The following is a 16,615-nucleotide window of genomic DNA, read 5'->3' on the forward strand; positions in this document are numbered from 1 at the left end:
GTAAGAGAATTAAGAATAAAAACAAAGAAAATTGCTATATATAGGCAACATATAAGGAAGGACAACTTTATGATAGAGACCAACCAATTCCTAATAATCACAATAAAGTAGAAAAAACAAGACTTCAAGGAATGCATGTATTTCAATATTATGGCTCTGAATTCACTTTCCTCCTACAAAGTTGCATGCACTCCGAAACAATACAATTATTTTTATAGTTTTTCTTTCATTAGCCATGACTTCTCCAAAACCTTACAGCTTTCTTCCCTTTCTCTTCTTCCTCTGCCTTAACGTACCTTCTATCTCGTTTGCTTCTGATCGCATCTCCTTCAACAACTCTCTCTCAGGAAACAAGACTATAATCTCTCAAGGTGGAATATTTGAGCTCGGTTTCTTCTCATTAGGTAACAAATCAATATCTTCAAGTTACTACCTTGGTATCTGGTACAAGAAGGTGTCCCAATTTACTCCTGTTTGGATTGCAAATAGAAATATACCAATCTCAGACCCAAACACTAGTGAGCTTAGAATTTTACCCACCGGAAATATGGCTCTTTTGGATCATAACAAGAATCACATTTGGTCTACAAATGTGACCTCTCTAAGCTCAAACTTCACAATTTGTACATTGTTAGATACTGGAAACCTTGTGTTAAAATATAGTTCCAATCAAACTGCTACATACTTATGGCAAAGCATGGATCACCCGACCAATACATTGTTGCCCGGTGGTAAACTTGGGAGAAGCAAAGAATTGGGCCAACAGAGTATGATTTCATGGAAGAATTCTGATGACCCAGCAGAAGGGATTTTCTCATATGGGATAGACCCAAGTGGCTCTAGTCAATATTTCCTATCTTGGAACAGATCGAAATATTACTGGACAACTGGTGAGTGGAATGGAAAAATATATAGTAAATTACCAGAAATGAGTTCACATTATCTATACAACTTTGAGTATGTCTCAAATGAAAATGAGACCTATTTTACATATTCATTGCAGGATGACAGTATAACTTCGATGTTTATAATAGATTTATCGGGGCAAATAAAGCAACTGATATGGCTGGAGGAATCACAACAATGGATCCTTTTATGGACTCAACCACAAGCACAGTGTGATGTCTATGCTTTATGCGGTCCTTTTCGGAATTGTGATACAAATAGCTTACAGCCTTGCAGTTGTTTAAAAGGTTTTAAAGAAGTAAATTCCATAGACTGGGAGCTTGGGGATCCAAGTGAAGGTTGCCAAAGAAACTCTCCTTTGCAATGTGGCATGACAAATGATTCGACGCCAAAGGAAGAAAACGATCAATTCTTTGAAATATCAGGCGTAAGCCTACCAGATAAGCCGCATATTTTAAACAATGCTAGTATGAAAGATTGTGAAAGAGCATGTTTACAAAATTGTTCTTGCAATGCATATGCATATAATAGTAATACTTGCTCGATTTGGTACCGTAGTTTGCTTGATCTGTATCAAGAAACAAATGGGTCTACTGGAGACATTCTATTTCTTCGTCTGGCAGCATCTGAGTTCAAGAAGCCAAGCCATATGAAAAAGGAGATCATTTGTGTTATCTTTGGATCTCTCATAGGCTTTCTATCTTGCACGGTAGTTATTCTTTTATTGGTCAGGAACTACCAAAGGAGAAGGTTTGTTCTAGCCACAAGTGGATCAGAAAATGGCTTGGTTGCATATAGATATGGTGATCTGCGAAGAATGACAAATAATTTTTCCGAAAGGCTTGGTGGAGGTAGTTTTGGTTCAGTGTTTAAAGGAACATTACCAAATTCTTTTTCTGTTGCAGTGAAAAGGCTAGATGGGCTTCTTCAATTAGGGGAAAAACAATTCAGAAATGAAGTCGACACAATTGGCATTGTTCATCATGTAAATCTAGTTCGTTTGAGGGGGTTTTGCTGTGAGGGGGACAAAAGGCTACTAGTTTATGATTACATGGACAATGGATCACTAAATATGCAACTATTCCGAGTAAATTCTACTTTTTTGAATTGGAATAGAAGATACCAAATTGCCCTCGGAGTAGCACGGGGATTAGCATACCTCCATGAGAGTTGTAGAGATTGCATAATACATTGTGATGTTAAGCCTGAGAATATATTGCTCGATGAACTCTTTGCTCCAAAGGTAGCTGATTTTGGTATGGCGAAACTTGTCGGGAGAGAATTCAGTAGGGTTTTGACCACTCTAAGGGGAACTATTGGATATCTCGCTCCAGAATGGATATCCGGAGTGCCAATTAGTGTAAAAGCAGATGTTTACAGCTATGGCATGGTTCTTTTTGAACTGATATCAGGAAGAAGAAATTCAGAGCAACTAGAAGGAAAAAATGTTAATTACTTCCCTCTGCTGGCGGCAATAGAATTAAACAAAGGAAATATGCTCGCAATAGTTGATCCCAGATTGAATGGAGATGCTAATTTAGAAGAGGTTGAGAGAGTGTGTAGAGTTGCTTGTTGGTGCATTCAAGAAGAAGAGAACAACCGACCGACTATGCGTCAAGTGGTGCAAATTTTGGAGGGTGTTTTGGAAGTGAGCCTACCACCTATACCAAGATCGCTTAAAGCTTTGATGGAGAGCCGAGAGGATTTGGTTTTCTTTGAAGAGCATTCCCTGGGAGGGTAAAGATGTCCAATTTGTAGTTTCCAATTCTAAATCGCCTCCTTTTTAGTTATAGCAATTTTGTTGTTCCTATATAATATCAGTATGCACATTTTTATTTTTATTTATAGCAATTTTGTTGTTATAGCTATTGTATTAAATCTATGCTTATTGTTTGGCTTTTTGAGCTGATATTATGTAGTACAATGTTGTTATTGTTGTATATATTTACATATATGACATTAATTAGTGTGGCTTGAATGTTTTTTTCTTGTTTTAATTTCTTTTCTGTACGGTGAAGTTAGAGCATTTGTGCCCTTTAAATTAGATTGTAATTAATTACAATTATAAAATGAGAAATTTAGATATATACCCGTCACAATTTCTTTAATTAGATATCTATCCATTCAAAATTCAAAATTAAGTTTGGTAAAATTTCTCTCATGGGATGCACTCCTAATTTGATCACTTACAATAAGAGAGAATTCATATCACCTAAACCAACTCAAATTTTAAGTTTAGATCCTGACCCTTAGATCTGTTTTTGGGTTGGATTGGTCCGGGATCTGATCGGACGGCCCGGATCTAAAATCAAATTTTGAGTTTCTCTGAGAATCCGGACTCCTCTTATTGAATTAGGAGCATATACAATGAGAGGCATTTTAGCAAACACCTTATCTGCAGACAACACTTTTATTGAAGGTATTTGCAGCCTTGATCTTTAATAAGAGTGTTGTAAATAATCAAGATTTGAATTAGCAGCACATCCGTGATTACTTACAGCACTCTTATTGAACGTCATTGCTGCCCCGGTGACACCAGACTTGAATTAGGAGCACATCTCATGAGAGGCATTTTAACAAACACCTTAGGTGCAGAACATCTCATGAGAGGCATTTTAATTTTTAACAAACGATCTTAGGTGCAAAAAACATAGTGACAAGATATCCGAATTATACCCGTTTAATTCTTTTTTGGGGTGATGCCGAACCGAATGCCGAATTATTCGGTTCACCGAACTTTGACCGAATTAAACCCGAATAATTCCCGAATTTTACGAACTTTTTTCGAATTTTACGAATTATTCATGAATTTTTCTTGAATTTTTCCAAGAACAATTATTTTTTTTACTTTTTTGTTCTTTTGCTCCCTTGCAAGACTGAGATTTCTGATCCGGATAATTCCGAATAATTCCCGAATTATACCCGAATCACGAATTTTTGATCTCGCCGAACCAAACCCGAATAATTCATTTGTCACTATGGCAGAAAGCACTCTTATTTAATGTCTTTGTTGCACAGTAGGTTACACCAAATTAGGGCTTGAGCTGTAGATATGTTTAGACTTTTAGAGGAATGGCGGTTGAAGAAGTGTTTTTATAGTTGTAGTTTGGTTTTATGGGCCTTTTTGGGCCATTAAACTCAAACCCCATTCTTTGTAAAAGAAGTAAAACCAAACAGAATTTTGCATTGACATAAAAAGAGAATTGTAACAACTGGAACAAAAAAAGGTATATTTCCATCAACAGCACATTTTTTTGTGCCAGAATATGAAACTCTGATTTTATGTTTGTTTCTTAGCGGATGCTGGTAATTAATTTCAGTCGTATCGCCGATCAAGTAGCACATATGGCTTCATCTGATATTACAAGAGATTCATTGCTCTTTTGCACATTGTTCTCTTCATCGCCGATTAAGTAGCACATTGCACATTATAACTAGAAATGGTATTATTCCTTAAGTTTACTTGGAAATTTAAAGTTATAAGCTATTAATTTTTCTTAATTAATTAATTAGTTGACTTACACAGGGTCTCCTACTATTTAGAAATAAGACTCAGACATTTAAAACGACTTTATATATTTGCAATATATTTTCAAATAATTTTAAAATACAAAGATATGTCAAATACTTAGAAATATTTGCTACTTCAACTTGGATAATATTGAAATGCACAAAAACTAGGATGTTACAATTTCATGATTTTTTTAACGTGCAGGAACAGGCACTAATATTTTCAATATTCCTTTTTGTAATTATTATCTCAGTTTTGGGAGGCATTGATGGATATCAGCATCAATGCATTCAAAAACTAACATAAATATATAGTGTGTAAACTGTAGAGTAATATAAAAAAATGTACAGGGTAAGAAGCTGAATAAATGAATCCTCTGAATTAGTATAACCATGAACAAATTATACTATATAGGATAAGAACAACACTGATGCCAAAAACAATTCTTCTACTTCTACTTATATTTCCACAATATCCAATAAACAACAATGTACCAGTAACTAGTAACTAGTAACCTTCATAAAATTTCATGATCAATCAGTCACAAAAAAAGAAGAAGAAGAAAAACTATAACAAAAAACTGAGATGAATGAAAATCCTGCTAGTCTTCTTGTCATTCAATCCTCTGAGACATCTTCAACTTATGATTCTTTCACTGCAGCTTGAGCTTCAGCCGGTGTCTCAGAAAGTTCAGTAACTGGTGGTTCTTTTACTGCATCTTGAGCTTCAACCAGTGTCTCGGCAAGTTCGGTAACTTGTGATTTCTTTAGCGCAGCTTGTGATTCTTTTAGTCCCTTGATAATTTTCTTGATAATTGTCTTATTTCCAGGATAAATCTTTATTGCTGCCTCATAGTCCTTCACAGATTCGGCCCACCTTTCAAGCTATTTACCCCAAAAAAAAATATATATATAATCACATTTTCATGATCCAGTGTTTGGCAACACAGAGTATCAGTTGTTATCCAACAATTATGGATTCAGGAATTATAGATTCAACAATTATAATACCATTTGTTCCAACTACAATGTTTAGAAAATTAGTACAGAAGGATATCAATAAGTCACCTTGGCATATGACCCAGCACGTTGGGCGAGAACATTGTTGTTGTCCGGCCGAAATTGAAGGACCTGATTGCAAATTTCAATGCAATTTTTCCATTTCTCCAATTGCCAGTAACAAGCCGCCAGATTGATTAGCAAGGGTACACTAGGCTTGGCATATTTCAACGCAACGGTGTATTCCTCCAGTGCTTCCAAGTAATCTCCCGAATCGTAATGCTTGTTTCCCGTGTGTACCAGTCGCACATGTGTATGTATGGCAGAGATTTCATCATTCGAGTAGTCTATCCTTCGGGCCTTTGCTGCTGCTTCAACTGCATACTCACCCCTGTACAATACAAGAGGTTAATCAATTCATCTCAATACTTATCAAGGCCTGTACATGAAAGTAAAGTTCTTACTACACACACACACACACACACACACACACACACATATAGATAGATAGATAGATAGATAGATAGATAGATAGATAGATAGATAGATAGATAGATAGATAGATAATAAGCTAAAGGGTTTAAAACAACATTAGAATACTGTTAATCCAATAAAAATCTGGTGCCGTCCTAAACAAATGGTAATATATATAGCATAATTAAAAATATATACTTTGCCTAATTAATTACCTTCCTTGTGCCAACTGAATTTGCGCGCTAACGGCCCATACATATGCCTCAAGTGGCATACCAAGAAATTTGGAAAAACAGATATGCGTTAGCGTTGTTTGAAGTTGGAACCCTCTCGAGATTGTTCCCTCGGCGTGGTCAAGTAAATCTAGCCTAAGAAGCATCTCAGCCCTAAATGTCATGATCTGAAATTTTCAAATTAATTGGCAATTACTAAACAGATTTTGAGACCTTGTATATTTTGCTTTGGTACCACTGAATACTGCATGTATGGTACACAAACTCATGTATCCTAGAAGAATAGCAGTTAATTACCCGTTGAGAAGAGATGACTCCTTCTGCTATCATGGCATCGATTTCTCTGATAGCGGCAAACCAGTTGTCTTCTTTTCTTGCCTTTTCACCCCTTACCAGATGGTCCTTCGCTTTTGCTATTTTTACACGTAGGGCCTCCTTGTATGGATGACTTGCCCAAAGCATGTAATATTCTGCTGCATCAATAGCTCCAAGCCTGTAATTGAAATTTGCAAACAATGATAGCAACAAATTAACTTAATTACTCATAAACAAGAATTAGGAGAACCTTGGATTGCATGAAAAAAAAATGTGGAATCATTTGGTGCCTTTAAATTTTTTAACCTGATCTTTTTAGTACATCCAGAGACAAATCTCAATTTGAGAGTGTGTCAAAATTTAAAGATCAGAAATCATTGTATGAGAATAAATATAACAGTACTACATAAAGATCAAACTTTTACAGAACTGAACCACTAAAAAAGTTTCCAGTAATTGAATTCGCCCAAAGTGTAAATCCTATAATTCTAAATCAATGTAATAAAGAAAATTTCTGTGCACTACAACAATATCAAGAATCATAAAGTTCAAATCTTTGTTTAATAATATGACCAAAAGGAGACTGCACTGTAACCCAATTCTGAGATTATTACATATACTGACATTTCTCACTTCATTTTAAAAGATCAACTCTTTAATTTTACACTGAGTCCAGAGACAGAGAGAAATGGAATGGTACCAAGAAATACAAGAAACGAGTGTATATATATTGTTCTACTTGCCTTAGATGGAACAGAGACAGTCCATGCCAAAGTCTACCATTTGTTTTATGAATTGAGTATGCTTTACCATACTCTTCAAAAGCCTCATCAATCTGGTCCATCCAAACTAAAATTTCAGCCCGAGCAAACTTCAAATTTACATTTCTGGGATGCGTTTTTATCGCCCTATCATATTGCCGCAATGCCTCTCCATACTCGCGTCTCTTGAACGCCTCATCTCCATCCTGTACCAGCTCTTTCCATGTAGGGAGACGCCCATTTGCTAACATTTTTGTTTGAACAGTGGTTGATGAATTATTGGAGAGAATGAGAAAGGATTGTTTTCTTGGATGGCAACTGATAGAGAAAGAAAAAAAGAATGAGGAGAAACAGAGTAGTGAGAGGCCGTTATATAATGATTAACAAAGGGGGGATCAAGGGCAAAATTGTAAAATGAATACACGTGGTATTAAGACAGGAGCACTGATGTAACTGTCAGTACATATATATAATAAGAGAAAGGTTGAAATGCCTCTATTTTTAAAACGTTAATAACTCAAAATTTAAATTATAAAATATCAAAATAAAAGCGTTAGATGTGATATGTATTATCTTCTTTACGTGCATTTGTAACACTATGCAAATATGCTTATAAAATTCATAATTCAAAATATCATAGAAAATATCTATACGTGTTTTTCAGTGAAATAAATAATAATTAAAGTGAAATATCATTGTTCTATACATACTAGGGAGATAATTAAGTTACTTAAGATTGAATTACTATAAAATTGATTACTTAAAATTTGTTATATATATATACACATATGCTATCAACTGAGAAATTCTATAATATGTACAATTAAGTTGATATTCTATAATATGTAGAATTGTATAACTTGTAGCAAATCAAGAATCAATTATTAAGAATTTGTCTTAAATAAATAGATTGTATAAGAATTTTCAAGTTAGTTAATATAGATCAAAATCTTAATATGAAATATAGGGCCCGTATTTTGTTCTACTCCATCTTTGATTGTCATCTAATGAATTGGGCTGCTTTATAAAATCGGAAAGTTTGAAGGTTGAAATTATAAATTGGCAAATAGGACCCACGGATCCAATTTTATTCTTTGTTTTCTCTTTTGATTTCTCACCATCTACGTATCCTTTTCTTCTTACTCCTGGAACATTCTTGTTTATTCCTATTTCTCCTTTGGTCAAGTAACATAGGGTATTAGGGTTTCTCTCTCTCTCTCTAGAAAAAACAGAAAACAGCAGAGAGGAATCTCTCTCTCTCGTTGACAAGGCTCTCTCTTCTAGAGTTATTGGCCATGGTACTCTTCTCCGTTATTGGTAACCTCCTGTGTTTCTCTTATTAGTTGTGATTTCTTCTTTCACTTGATTAGTATTTGCTTTATATAGTTTTTGATAAATTGAGCTCTCAATGCTATTTTCTGTTGAACTAAGTTGGGAAGCTTGTTCATGACTGATATTAGAGATTTTGTGATACCTTTTCTTATCTTCTTGTTTTCTTTATAGAGTTAAACTCAAGTTTGATATCGGCCCCCATATAGCACTGTACTAATGTCTTGGTTACTTATTATGTTGATTATAAAACTCTTACGCGATCAATGATTTGGAAATTTTGACTCTAGTACTGATCGGTGCCAGCAGGTCCTAAACACTGTTTTGGTTTAGGGATGGATTTATAAGAATAGAAATAAAGAGTGAGGTAATTTGTAAAATTGTCATGTATATGTAATATACTCTTATTAAAGGGATTAGATTATAAAATAGAGAACATTAAATTCCAGTTAGAAATTAAGGGTGAAAGGTGATTTAAATTATGGACTTTCAAGATTAATTCATAAATTAAAGAGTAAATTGGATTAAGCTCTGTTAGGATCTGCTCAGGATATAAAAGTAAATTGAACTTGACTGTGAACTTGAGCATGGACTTAGAATTGGACCTTGATTTATTATGCTATTGTATTGTTGGATACTTACACATTAGACTTAACCGAAATGAAATTTATATGAAAAGAATTACCGAAATGAAATTTATATGAAAAGAATTAAGGAAGCGATTAAATAATTAATCAAAAGATATCATAATAAATATGATTATTAAGGTACTTAAATATATGGAGGAGGATTTAAATGATAATATTGATCATAATATATATTTATGATATAGGTATAATTATGAAAGAGACTGATGAGATAGAATGTTCAGGACAAACATACTGATGGTGACCTCACTTGTTGCCCTACAATATCAGGTGCGATGTTATTGGATTAGTCTGAGATTCATAATTAGGAATTAAATCGTAACTCGCTGTGCATTTTGAATATTTGATTGACTGCATTGATTGAACTGTTGCATCATATGCATAGCCCAATGCAACTGAAACTGAATTACAGGTAAGTCTGTTGACTGTCATGTTGATATTGTTTATCGATTGGTTGATTCTTATTGCAAATAATTGATTGAGACTACAGTGATTGAATTGAATGAATATTGAATACTGAAATCCTTGAACCTCCATATAGTGGAGAAAAAAGATTATTATACGTAAAGTCTAGCTAGCTACTAGACTTTACTCCAGAACCCTTATGCGCATATGGTGAATGACCCCAACTGAATCCAGTACCGGTTGGATAGGGGATATTGAATAAATTGTGATTTGTGATTGTGAGACTAATGAACTGTGGTTACTGTCTTATCATTGATTTTCTTTTCAATAATGACAGTATTGTTATATTGATTTCGTATTGTTTCTGTTAACAAATAATTAGAATGGTATAAGCCCTGACACGACAGATACATGTTATTGTATCTATGAGTGTTACCAGATTTGAAATTGTAAAGTTAAGAAACCAAACGTTACCAGACTCAGTGGTTGTAAAGATTAGGTTACAAATATGGTTACAAATATCTCCTTCAACAACTCTCTCTCAGGAAACAAGACTATAATCTCTCAAGGTGGAATATTTGAGCTCGGTTTCTTCTCATTAGGTAACAAATCAATATCTTCAAGTTACTACCTTGGTATCTGGTACAAGAAGGTGTCCCAATTTACTCCTGTTTGGATTGCAAATAGAAATATACCAATCTCAGACCCAAACACTTGTGAGCTTAGAATTTTACCCACTGGAAATATGGCTCTTTTGGATCATAACAAGAATCATATTTGGTCTACAAAAAAAGAGAATTGTAACAACTGGAACAAAAAAAGGTATATTTCCATCAACAACACATTTTTTGTGCCAGAATATGAAACTCTGATTTTATGTTTGTTTCTTAGCGGATGCTGGTAATTAATTTCAGTTGTATCGCCGATCAAGTAGCACATATGGCTTCATCTGATATTACAAGAGATTCATTGCTCTTTTGCACATTGTTCTCTTCATCGCCGATTAAAGTTATAAGCTATTAATTTTTCTTAATTAATTAATTAGTTGACTTACACAGGGTCTCCTACTATTTAGAAATAAGACTCAGACATTTAAAACGACTTTATATATTTGCAATATATTTTCAATTAATTTTAAAGTACAAAGATATGTCAAATACTTAGAAATATTTGCTACTTCAACTTGGATAATATTGAAATGCACAAAAACTAGGATGTTACAATTTCATGATTTTTTTAACGTGCAGGAACAGGCACTAATATTTTCAATATTCCTTTTTGTAATTATTATCTCAGTTTTAGGAGGCATTGATGGATATCAGCATCAATGCATTCAAAAACTAACATAAATATATAGTGTGTAAACTGTAGAGTAATATAAAAAAATGTACAGGGTAAGAAGCTGAATAAATGAATCCTCTGAATTAGTATAACCATGAATAAATTATACTATATAGGATAAGAACAACACTGATGCCAAAAACAATTCTTCTACTTCTACTTATATTTCCACAATATCCAATAAACAACAATGTATCAGTAACTAGTAACTAGTAACCTTCATAAAATTTCATGATCAATCAGTCACAAAAAAAGAAGAAGAAGAAAAACTATAACAAAAAACTGAGATGAATGAAAATCCTGCTAGTCTTCTTGTCATTCAATCCTCTGAGACATCTTCAACTTATGATTCTTTCACTGCAGCTTGAGCTTCAGCCGGTGTCTCAGAAAGTTCAGTAACTGGTGGTTCTTTTACTGCATCTTGAGCTTCAACCAGTGTCTCGGCAAGTTCGGTAACTTGTGATTTCTTTAGCGCAGCTTGTGATTCTTTTAGTCCCTTGATAATTTTCTTGATAATTGTCTTATTTCCAGGATAAATCTTTATTGCTGCCTCATAGTCCTTCACAGATTCGGCCCACCTTTCAAGCTATTTACCCAAAAAAAAAAAAAAAAATATAATCACATTTTCATGATCCAGTGTTTGGCAACACAGAGTATCAGTTGTTATCCAACAATTATGGATTCAGGAATTATAGATTCAACAATTATAATACCATTTGTTCCAACTACAATGTTTAGAAAATTAGTACAGAAGGATATCAATAAGTCACCTTGGCATATGACCCAGCACGTTGGGCGAGAACGTTGTTGTTGTCCGGCCGAAATTGAAGGACCTGATTGCAAATTTCAATGCAATTTTTCCATTTCTCCAATTGCCAGTAACAAGCCGCCAGATTGATTAGCAAGGGTACACTAGGCTTGGCATATTTCAACGCAACGGTGTATTCCTCCAGTGCTTCCAAGTAATCTCCCGAATCGTAATGCTTGTTTCCCGTGTGTACCAGTCGCACATGTGTATGTATGGCAGAGATTTCATCATTCGAGTAGTCTATCCTTCGGGCCTTTGCTGCTGCTTCAACTGCATACTCACCCCTGTACAATACAAGAGGTTAATCAATTCATCTCAATACTTATCAAGGCCTGTACATGAAAGTAAAGTTCTTACTACACACACACACACACATATAGATAGATAGATAGATAGATAGATAGATAGATAGTAAGCTAAAGGGTTTAAAACAACTTTAGAATACTGTTAATACAATAAAAATCTGGTGCCGTCCTAAACAAATGGTAATATATATAGCATAATTAAAAATATATACTTTGCCTAATTAATTACCTTCCTTGTGCCAACTGAATTTGCGCGCTAACGGCCCATACGTATGCCTCAAGCGGCATACCAAGAAATTTGGAAAAACAGATATGCGTTAGCGTTGTTTGAAGTTGGAACCCTCTCGAGATTGTTCCCTCGGCGTGGTCAAGTAAATCTAGCCTAAGAAGCATCTCAGCCCTAAATGTCATGATCTGAAATTTTCAAATTAATTGGCAATTACTAAACAGATTTTGAGACCTTGTATATTTTGCTTTGGTACCACTGAATACTGCATGTATGGTACACAAACTCATGTATCCTAGAAGAATAGCAGTTAATTACCCGTTGAGAAGAGATGACTCCTTCTGCTATCATGGCATCGATTTCTCTGATAGCGGCAAACCAGTTGTCTTCTTTTCTTGCCTTTTCACCCCTTACCAGATGGTCCTTCGCTTTTGCTATTTTTACACGTAGGGCCTCCTTGTATGGATGACTTGCCCAAAGCATGTAATATTCTGCTGCATCAATAGCTCCAAGCCTGTAATTGAAATTTGCAAACAATGATAGCAACAAATTAACTTAATTACTCATAAACAAGAATTAGGAGAACCTTGGATTGCATGAAAAAAAAATGTGAAATCATTTGGTGCCTTTAAATTTTTCAACCTGATCTTTTTAGTACATCCAGAGACAAATCTCAATTTGAGAGTGTGTCAAAATTTAAAGATCAGAAATCATTGTATGAGAATAAATATAACAGTACTACATAAAGATCAAACTTTTACAGAACTGAACCACTAAAAAAGTTTCCAGTAATTGAATTCGCCCAAAGTGTAAATCCTATAATTCTAAATCAATGTAATAAAGAAAATTTCTGTGCACTACAACAATATCAAGAATCATAAAGTTCAAATCTTTGTTTAATAAATATGACCAAAAGGAGACTGCACTGTAACCCAATTCTGAGATTATTAAATATACTGACATTTCTCACTTCATTTTAAAAGATCAACTCTTTAATTTTACACTGAGTCCAGAGACAGAGAGAAATGGAATGGTACCAAGAAATACAAGAAACGAGTGTGTATATATTGTTCTACTTGCCTTAGATGGAACAGAGACAGTCCATGCCAAAGTCTACCATTTGTTTTATGAATTGAGTATGCTTTACCATACTCTTCAAAAGCCTCATCAATCTGGTCCATCCAAACTAAAATTTCAGCCCGAGCAAACTTCAAATTTACATTTCTGGGATGCGTTTTTATTGCCCTGTCATATTGCCGCAATGCCTCTCCATACTCGCGTCTCTTGAACGCCTCATCTCCATCCTGTACCAGCTCTTTCCATGTGGGGAGACGCCCATTTGCTAACATTTTTGTTTGAACAGGGGTTGAGAGACAAGAAAGGTTATGATGAATTAGTGGAGAGAACGGGAAAGGATTGTTTTCTTGGATGGCAACTGATAGAGAAAGAAAAAAAGAATGAGGAGAAACAGAGTAGTGAGAGGCCGTTATATAATGATTAACAAAGGGGGGATCAGGGGCAAAATTGTAAAAAAAATAAATACACGTGGTATTAAGACAGGAGCACTGATGTAACTGTCAGTACATATATATAATAAGAGAAGGGTTGAAATGCCTCTATTTTTAAAACATTAATAACTCAAAATTTAAATCATAAAACGTCAAAATAAAAGCGTTAGATGTGATATGTGTTATCTTCTTTATGTGCATTGCCATTTATGGCTCTTGTTTATATGTGAATCAATAAGTTGAAACGTCAAAATAAAATATTATCACATATTAGTTTTGTTCATATGTGAATCAATAAGTTGAAAAATCAACGTCTACGAATTGGTCATACACTACTACATAAAAGGTGACTATACAATGTAAGAAAAACTAAAGCCCCACAGGTTCAGCAACCGTATATGTATGCATTGTGTACAAAAAAATTGATATATTGTACACAGTTGCAGAACCGTGTTTATATACAATTTACATACACAATTCATACAAAAGAACCGTGTCATATCTCAAAAAAAGATGCTAAAATATGCGATTTATACACAGTATTGTTAAACATTATATAAGAGTTATATACACGGAAAACAGTTACTACAAATAAATAAATTAGATTTAGCAATTCACACAAATTCTGAAACCATATGAGCACCAAATTTAGCAAAAAAAATATTGAAAAGCAACCAAAAGCATTCACACAAATTCTGAAACCAGAGAAACTTTTAATTGAAGAAGCATCAATGTTTTCATACTTAAAAACTATGCTCATACATCTTCATCTTGTACAAATTGCAAGAGGGGGAGATTAAAATACAGTGACGATCATGGGCTGATTCAAGATTTATGTCAAGGTAGGGCACTAATCGGATTCATATAACTAATCGGATTCAAATCCATTAAAATTTAATGTTAGGCCTGGCTAGCCTTTATTAGGTAGACAATTAGAACTTCATCCATATAACTATGTTTATTATAAAATATGTTATAATCATAAAATCGAGTGAGGCAATATTGAAATACTTATAGTAAGCTAATCAAAAATTTGTTTGGAATAATTTAAAGTGGGACTGTTCTGAGCCAATTAGCAAAATGAAATCAAAGTTTAAATAAAAATTTAACCGAAATATTAGTGTTGAATAATAAAAAGCACAAAAGTTCAACCAATCCATTTTTTAGAATTGTAATAATAGATTCTACCGTCAAATCTTTCTTGTTCTCAAATTCTCTTTAATTATATTTACGAAATAAAGTATCACATATGAGAAAATACACACAATCGACCAAAATTCAGAAGAAATCGGTTCAAAATCGGACTAACTTGAACATAGGCACTACATCAAATCAGGAGTAAGTACATTTAATAATTAGTACTGAATCGAATTAAAAAATTCAAAATCCAGGAGTAGGTACTTGCCTACCCCAATTTGAACATAGATCTGCCAATAGTGACGATGAACCAAATAAGCTAAACAAAGAGGGGTGACTTAATAGAAGCGTGTACCAGCATTGAATATCAACCCACGTACTCCCGAAATATTTATTTATACCATCTTTTGATGGTAAGATGGCAAATGTCGTCTTACAATTTTCCATTGATAATAAAAGAATATTTACATCACAGTTTAAAGTAAAATCCTATTCATATACATAGATTAATGATAAATTTAATTGTCCTATTCTCAATCAGTTTAAATTAACTCAGCAGTTTTGTATCCATCTCCTTGTATCCCCGATTGTTTCGTCTACCAGTATGTGAACTGATTTCATCTTTTGGTTGAAAATTCTGTTGTTTCTCTCTCGCCATATGGCCCACAGGCCCGATGCCCATGCTGTCTTCCATATCCTTCTCTTGGCGATGGTCGATACTGATTGTCCCGCATTCCATCAGGCCTTCCTCCCAAGTTCATTGTATTAAGCAGTACATCCCAGTATCCCACCGAGTAGCCGCATTTCCAGAACAAGTGAGTTGCTGTCTCCAAAGTATTCCCCTCACATAATACACACCCCTCAGGCACCTGACATCCCCTTCTCCTCAGTATGTCTCTAGTTAGCAATTTATTTTGTAACAATACCCAAAGAAAGACTTTTACCTTTGTCGGTGCTTTGGCCTTCCAAATTCTTTTTTGGTACCGGCATTGAATTCCCCTATCGTGTAAAATTCTGTTTGCGGATGAAGTTGAGAAAATCTCCGTGGTCTCCCATTTCCATGTTATCTCCAATGAGACCCGTTGCACATTAATTGAAACTTCGTAGAAGGATTTGAATTCTACCAATTCCCTGAGAAAGAATGATTTGTCCACCCCTGTTCCTATTTGCTCGACCTAACTGATACCAATATAGTAGTCTCAGAACCCTCGCCCAATTGCTATTTTTGTTGGAATGCATTAGCCAAATCCATTTTGTTAGCAGCGCTTCGTTTTGCGTCCGTAGGTTTATTATCCCTAATCCTCCACTATGTTTTAGCGAGCATGTTTTTTTCCAATTGACCAAGCAATTGATTGGCTTGCACGGCTCATTTCCCTTCCATAAAAAATTCCTTCGAATTCTGTCTATTTGGTTGAATACCCATTTTGGTATTAGAAGCGCCTGCATAAAATGCAGCGGTAACGCCGATAGCACTGCCTTAATGAGAGTGAGTCTGCCACCAAAGGACAATAGCACCGACTTCCAACTTTCGACCCTTGCCTCCACAGCCGCAATTAGCGGAAGGAAGTCAATTCTTCTTGGTTTCTTTGCCGAAAGCGGCAATCCCAGGTACGTGATCGGTAGGTTTGCAGTTGAGCATCCCAAGATGGTTTCTACCACTGGGACCAATTGATCTGAAATGGATATTGGCACAAAGCAGCTCTTCGATCTG

General features: G+C 34.6%; 1 protein-coding gene, 1 long non-coding RNA gene and 1 pseudogene across 3 annotated transcripts; 2 read left to right on the forward strand and 1 right to left on the reverse strand.

Annotated features, from left to right (window-relative positions):
• Nucleotides 1-224: 224 nt before the first annotated feature.
• Nucleotides 225-2,874, forward strand: LOC144548704 (G-type lectin S-receptor-like serine/threonine-protein kinase At2g19130 pseudogene; annotated as a pseudogene). The gene has a single exon (XR_013509428.1). The product of XR_013509428.1 is annotated as a G-type lectin S-receptor-like serine/threonine-protein kinase At2g19130 pseudogene (transcript).
• A 1,185-nt stretch (nt 2,875-4,059) lies between these two features.
• LOC144548496 (uncharacterized) lies at nt 4,060-4,297 on the forward strand. Its single transcript, XR_013509370.1, has 2 exons — nt 4,060-4,133; nt 4,227-4,297. It is a non-coding gene; the product is annotated as an uncharacterized LOC144548496 (long non-coding RNA).
• A 6,966-nt stretch (nt 4,298-11,263) lies between these two features.
• Nucleotides 11,264-13,608, reverse strand: LOC144548353 (TPR repeat-containing thioredoxin TTL1-like). Its single transcript, XM_078297021.1, has 6 exons — nt 13,340-13,608; nt 12,578-12,773; nt 12,263-12,447; nt 11,754-12,012; nt 11,634-11,645; nt 11,264-11,506 (listed from the first exon to the last, which is right to left on the reverse strand). Exons 1-6 carry the CDS (start codon nt 13,606-13,608, stop codon nt 11,264-11,266), a joined length of 1,164 nt encoding a protein of 387 aa, XP_078153147.1.
• Nucleotides 13,609-16,615: the final 3,007 nt, after the last annotated feature.

Source organism: Carex rostrata, chromosome 33 (assembly GCF_964058835.1).
Source record: "Carex rostrata chromosome 33, lpCarRost1.2, whole genome shotgun sequence".
Classification (NCBI taxonomy): domain Eukaryota; kingdom Viridiplantae; phylum Streptophyta; class Magnoliopsida; order Poales; family Cyperaceae; genus Carex; species Carex rostrata.